Source organism: Sceloporus occidentalis, unplaced genomic scaffold (assembly GCF_023333645.1).
Source record: "Sceloporus occidentalis isolate IW3139 unplaced genomic scaffold, rSceOcc1.0.p SCAF_242, whole genome shotgun sequence".
NCBI classification, from domain to species: domain Eukaryota; kingdom Metazoa; phylum Chordata; class Lepidosauria; order Squamata; family Phrynosomatidae; genus Sceloporus; species Sceloporus occidentalis.
In genome coordinates, this window is record NW_028317222.1 from 245,756 (window position 1) to 251,755 (window position 6,000).

General features: G+C 38.0%; 2 protein-coding genes across 2 annotated transcripts; one reads left to right on the forward strand and one right to left on the reverse strand.

Annotated features, from left to right (window-relative positions):
- Positions 1-138: 138 nt before the first annotated feature.
- On the reverse strand, positions 139-1,597 carry LOC149276291 (nodal homolog 2-A-like). Its single transcript, XM_089503700.1, has 3 exons — positions 1,336-1,597; positions 526-1,208; positions 139-291 (listed from the first exon to the last, which is right to left on the reverse strand). The coding sequence occupies exons 1-3, from the start codon at positions 1,595-1,597 to the stop codon at positions 139-141; spliced, it is 1,098 nt and encodes a 365-aa protein (XP_089359826.1).
- A 1,803-nt stretch (positions 1,598-3,400) lies between these two features.
- LOC149276292 (nodal homolog 2-A-like) lies at positions 3,401-4,866 on the forward strand. The gene is made up of 3 exons (XM_089503701.1): positions 3,401-3,662; positions 3,794-4,476; positions 4,714-4,866. The coding sequence occupies exons 1-3, from the start codon at positions 3,401-3,403 to the stop codon at positions 4,864-4,866; spliced, it is 1,098 nt and encodes a 365-aa protein (XP_089359827.1).
- The last annotated feature ends 1,134 nt before the right edge of the window (positions 4,867-6,000 follow it).

Consider the following 6,000-nt stretch of genomic DNA (forward strand, 5'->3'; position numbering starts at 1 on the left):
ATTACATGACACATTAGCGCTGAAGAACTCACAAACCAAATTGTTATTTAAATCCTTTATTAATTAAAAGTGCAACATATACAGCTTTTTAAATATATTGTATATTTACAATAACGTTTATATAAATAATAGGACTTTTCATCTGCAGCCACATTCCTCAACCACCATATCTTCATGTTTGTGTAAAACAATTCTTCCCCCCTCGATCTGTAACATGGACATGGGGCTCAACTTCACGGGGAGACAGGAAGGACAACTCACTGTGTGGGGGGCATTCAGATGGGCCAAACTCTGCAAACAATGAGAAAAACACAAAAATTAATGCTTATTCTTTACAGTATAAATCAAAATAAATCAAAACTCATATATTTAAAATGATCCAACTATAGAAGTTTTAGCAATTCTAAACAAAATGTTGGAACTGAGACTACGTGAACATGATTAGAATTAATAGTTTTCTAGTTTGTCAGTAAAATCTACAAAATAAATAAGAAATCTATTTATTATATTATATAATAAACTCACCTGTACGTAGGCATGGTTGGTTGGCTTGAAGGAGTCATTTAGTGGAAGAGGACAAGCACCTTCACACCTGTATGCGTTGTATCGCTTGGGAGAGATGATCTGGTTTCCCCATCCAATCTTCTCAAAGTCCACAAACATGTCCACCCTTCTGCACAGAGTCTTCACAACTCCCACTGGCATGGAGGGGTTATGGGCATTCCTAGTTCTCCTCCTACTGACAGCTTTTCTGGACACCTCATTGACAGATCTGGTGTATTTAGAGGCTTCCACTGTCTTGATGAGGCTCGGAGACCCGTCATCATCAGGAGAGGAGTTGTCCTTGGCAAACACTAAGAGCCTCACTCTTTTAGCTGTCTCTCCCATACAGTTGCTCTCGTCTCCTCTCTCCGGCACATCCTTTGTATCTTCTTGGATGTTGTTCTTCTCATTATGATGGAGATAGTTCTGGAGCATCTTGGTGACATTGAAAACCATTGAGGAGGACTCCACATTGTGAGAAGATAAATGATTTAAGGAACCTATGAAGACCCCCTTCTGGCCTCCCTTGGCATGATAGATTTCGAGCTTGGCGTTTTTGAAGGATGAGCTGGGAATTCGTAACTCCGCCAACCTCAGTTGAGTGCTGCTGGAGATAGATGTCATGTCAAATGTCAATTTCCAGTCACTATCCTTTTCAGTACAACCTGCAGAAGACAAGAACATCAATGTTAGGGTCACATTAGGCTCTCCGACATTTAACATAACAATTAATGTATCGTACATTAAGAATGATGTAATATAACAGATTATTCAAACAGAAAGCTTACTTACTTTTTGGAAGGAGACTCAGGACGGGATCCGATTCCCAGATGATGGAGCGTTCCAGTATTGGAAGGTCTCCATCATTCCCTGTGATGAGAGTTTGGTAGAGCTGCATTATATAAAGGGCTGGTTTCATTGTCTGGGATGGATTGTGTCCATGAAGATTCGCTGAAAGTCTCAGACCCAGGTTAGTTCCTGTAAGAGGAATATTCAGCTTCCCAAAGATCTCCGGGATGAGAGCGAGGAGCAAAATCATGTGCAGGAGGTCCATCTTTAAACAGGTTTTCTGCTGTGAATCTGGTCTCTTCTGCCCAAGGAGATGTTTCTTGTTCAGAAGTTCTCCAGTAATGATCTCTTCCTTGAGGAGCCCAGGACTTTATATTGGGGTTGATGAATAAACTGAATTGTGTTTCACACGTATGGCTGTTTGAAGTTTTATTAAAGGGGACAGATCAAAAGTCCAGTCATTGACAGTTCATTTTCACACTATTAACGCCAACGAGTGTCAATGTTTATTCTGAACTATGAATAATTCTATCAGAGAATCTTCAAAGAGATCTTCAAACATCTATTGATATAATAATAAAAAATCATTAGAATATACTATATATATATATATATATATATATTAATTAGAGAAATACTGATGTTATGTCTGTATGTCTCTGAAACTCTGAACTGCATTTAATAAATAACCCCAAATGCTTAACTTCGTACTTATGTCTGTTATATTTCCATCTAATCTTGTAAAACCGGAAGGTTTTATCTGTATTTGGGTTAAACTTAATTTTAAAAATCTGAAATTATAAAAACTCATCAGAAATATTAAATCAGTTTTAATGTCTTGATGTAATGTACATTATGTTTTGCATTTTTTATTTTACACTTTTACCCGTTTATGTGAGGGTTGGCTCTCGACCTTTGTGATCAAACAACCAAGGAGGTGACAATCTTTTTATTTTCTTAAGGAGTCAAATAATACAAAGTTCAAAATAAGATATGTAAGATTATATTGCATACGTAAATAGTTTAAGCTAATTTTTATAAATATACATATTTTACATCCTTAATAGTAAATGTACATAAATGAGAATATAATTAAATATTTTCATAAATTGTTAGCAGTGGCCTGTCAGGGACTGGGTCACATGTTTCAAATTTCTCTGTTACACAGGACTGGAGACAGAGAACCATCACAATAAGATGCCCTCATAGTGCTGGGACATGGAAAATATTAAAGGAGCTGTTGCACTTAGACAAAATGTTCATTGGGATCTCTAGTATGTTAAGTAAACAACTTTTAGAAGATCTGTCATTGTATTTCTCCCTCTGAAGATCTCATTGCATGAAAACAACACAGAAGCTTTTCAGAAGCTTTGTATTTTCATTTTTGTGTCAAGTGATGATTATGTTTTTCTCGTCAACATTATTATTATATATGATTTCAGAACAGAACAGGAAATTCAGTAGACGGTAAATGCTGTCTTCTAATACTCCCCAATCTCTTTGTCAATGTGCGGATCCATCTTTAAATTAGGTTCACCATGTCCTGAATCAGACAAAAAGTTTCAATGAAGTCATCAATGGCCGTATGATGTCAACAGTTATTGAAGTGTCGATGATGGGGGAGATATTAGACAAAATGTATCACAAACTAGAGCACCTGGTATACAATAAACAAAGTCACTGGAAGGAAGCAAAATGGGTTTCTGGTAACATGACATTTATCATGAGTTACTTTGAAGTATTTTCTACATCAATTACTTTATTGAAGATTCTTTGATGGTATTAATTCCCATTCTACAGAAAACAGAAGCTCACCATAAACAAACACCTGTTATAATTCTAATTAGCATCACAATAACTGGACGATAACTGATCATGGCCTTTGAAGTTTGGGTCAAAAATAATCTTCAAACAGCCACAGGTGTGAAGAACCATTTCAGATTTTCACACAACCTCAAGATAAAGTCCTGGGATCCTCAAGGAAGAGATCATTACTGGAGAGCTTCTGAACAAGAAACATCTCCTTGGATAGAAAAGGCCAGATCCACAGCAAAAGATCTGTTTAAAGATGGACCTCTTGCTCATGGTCTTGCTCCTCACTCTCATCCCAGAGATCTTTGGGAAGCTGAATATTCCTCTTACAGGAACTAACCTGGGTCTGAGACCTTCAGCGGATCTTCATGGACACAATCCATCCCAGACAATGAAACCAGCCCTTTATATAATGCAGCTCTACCAAACTCTCATCACAGGGAATGACGGAGACCTTCCAGTCCTGGAACGCTCCATCATCTGGGAATCGGATCCCGTCCTGAGTCTCATTCCAAAAAGTAAGTAAGCTTTCTGTTTGAATAATCTGTTATTATTTACATAATTCTTAATGTACGATACATTAATTGTTATGTTAAATGTGTGTGAGAGCCTAATGGGACCCTAACATTACTGTTTGTGTCTTCTCCAGGTTGCACTGAAAAGGAAAATGACTGGAAATTGACATTTGACATGACGTCTATCTCCAGCAGCACTCAGTTAAGGTTGGCGGAGTTACGAATCCCCAGCTCATCTTCAGAAAACGTCAAACTTGAAATTTATCATGCCAAGGGAGGCCAGAGGGGGGTCTTCATAGGATCCTTAAATCATTTATCTTCTCACAATGTGGAGTCCTCCTCAATGGTTTTCAATGTCACCAAGATGCTCCAGAACTATCTCCATCATGCTGAGAAGAACAACATCCAAGAAGATACAAAGGATGTGCCGAAGAGAGGAGACGAGAGCAGCTGTATGGGAGAGACAGCTACAAGAGTGAGGCTCTTAGTGTTTGCCAAGGACAACTCCTCTCCTGATGCTGATGGGTCTCCGAGCCTCATCAAGACAGTGGAAGCCTCTAAATACACCAGATCAGTGAATGAGATCTCCGGAAAAGCTGTCAGTAGAAGGAGAACTAGGAATGCCCATAACCCCTCCATGCCGGTGGGAGACGGGAAGACTCTGTGCAGAAGGGTGGACATGTTTGTGGACTTTGAGAAGATTGGATGGGGAAACCAGATCATCTCTCCCAAGCGATACAACGCATACAGATGCGAAGGAGCTTGTCCTCTTCCACTAAATGACAGCTTCAAGCCAACCAACCATGCCTACGTACAGGTGAGTTTATTATATAATATAATAAATGTTTAAAAAAATAGATTTCTTATTTATTGTGTAGATTTTGATGACAAGTGACAAAAATATTATTTCTAATCATGTCCACATAGTCTCAGTTCCAATATTTTGTTTGGAATTGCTAAAACTTCTATAGTTAGATCATTTTAAGTATATGAATTTTGATTTATACTGTAAAGAATGAATGTTAATTTGTGTGTTTTTCTCATTTTTTTGCAGAGTTTGGCCCATCTGAATGCCCCCCACACAGTGAGTTGTCCTTCCTGTCTCCCCGTGAAGTTGAGTCCCATGTCCATGTTACAGATCGAGGGGGGAAGAATTGTTTTACACAAACATGAAGATATGGTGGTTGAGGAATGTGGCTGCAGATGACGACTAAAAACTTTTCTGAAATTATTCCGTACATAAAAATTACCATTTTCCTTGAAGCACTTAAATATATATGAAAACTGTATGTGTTGCACTTGTTATTAATAAAGGATTTAAGTAAGGTTGTGGATTGTGATTTTTTCAGTCCTGATGTGTAATTTAATTAAAGTCACATAACACACAATTACTTTCAAACCAACACAAACATCTAATAATTGGTAAGCTCACGATGGGCTTGCGAGTGGCTCCAACTTTCCATTTTGTGAGTTACAGGCGAGGGCATGCATTACTGTTTCAAAGTATTTTTTTAAATTGTGTTTACATTTTTTATATGGGTTTATAACTGCAATCATGAACAAATAAAACAATAAATAACCCACATAGTACATAATTTTGGAAAGCAGACAATCTGTAAGTGTGTGTGAACATCAATCTGTACTGTATGTTGAGGTGTGTGAGCATAAATGTGTATGTTTAAGTATTTGTGTTATGTGTTAGTGTGTAGCTTTGTATAAATGTTGGAGTGTGTGGAAATATGTGTGCCCCTGCCTTTGTGATTTACTGGTGGTGTGAGCAAGGGGCAGATGGGACTTGCCAGATTTACTTGCCCCCAGGCCAAAAGGTGCTAGCCCTCCCCTGTATTCCAGCCTTTTGCACTTCTGGCGCAAACACTTTTGCAGAATACAACTACCAGGATGTACAGTTCTACACCATTAGCATAACTTAGGGTGATGAAAGTAGCAATTAACAAACGGTCATCACCCATCTGTTAAGAAATATATGTATATCATTAGAAAATATAGATGCAGGGTATTAACATTATTTGTATTATTTGTGATTGAACTTGCAATGTATAGCTGGGGGCTGGTCGGCTTTGACATAATATCTAATGGACAGCTGTTTCACCCTCAATTGAAATCTTCAGCGTAAGATTGTAATAATGGTTTACTAACACTTGAGGCTTGGGGTAGTATGAGAAATCCCGTTACGTTATGGTGGGTAACAGTGATGGAAAACCATTCTACTTAAAATTAAGGGGGTAGTAGAAGCATTATTAAACACTCATCTACAGACACCAGACAAGCCAGAAGGCTTGTTTTTCCCTCAGAAATCTCATGGCTGCCACAACCATAAGGG

Coding starts and splice junctions, on each gene's coding strand:
- LOC149276291 (XM_089503700.1), bottom strand. CDS start 1,597: ATGGACCTCCTGCACATGATTTTGCTCCTCGCTCTCATCCCGGAGATC. Junction 1,209..1,335: donor CCTGAGTCTCCTTCCAAAAA/GTAAGTAAGCTT, acceptor TGTCTTCTGCAG/GTTGTACTGAAAAGGATAGT. Junction 292..525: donor CCAACCATGCCTACGTACAG/GTGAGTTTATTA, acceptor CATTGTTTGCAG/AGTTTGGCCCATCTGAATGC.
- LOC149276292 (XM_089503701.1), top strand. CDS start 3,401: ATGGACCTCTTGCTCATGGTCTTGCTCCTCACTCTCATCCCAGAGATC. Junction 3,663..3,793: donor CCTGAGTCTCATTCCAAAAA/GTAAGTAAGCTT, acceptor TGTCTTCTCCAG/GTTGCACTGAAAAGGAAAAT. Junction 4,477..4,713: donor CCAACCATGCCTACGTACAG/GTGAGTTTATTA, acceptor ATTTTTTTGCAG/AGTTTGGCCCATCTGAATGC.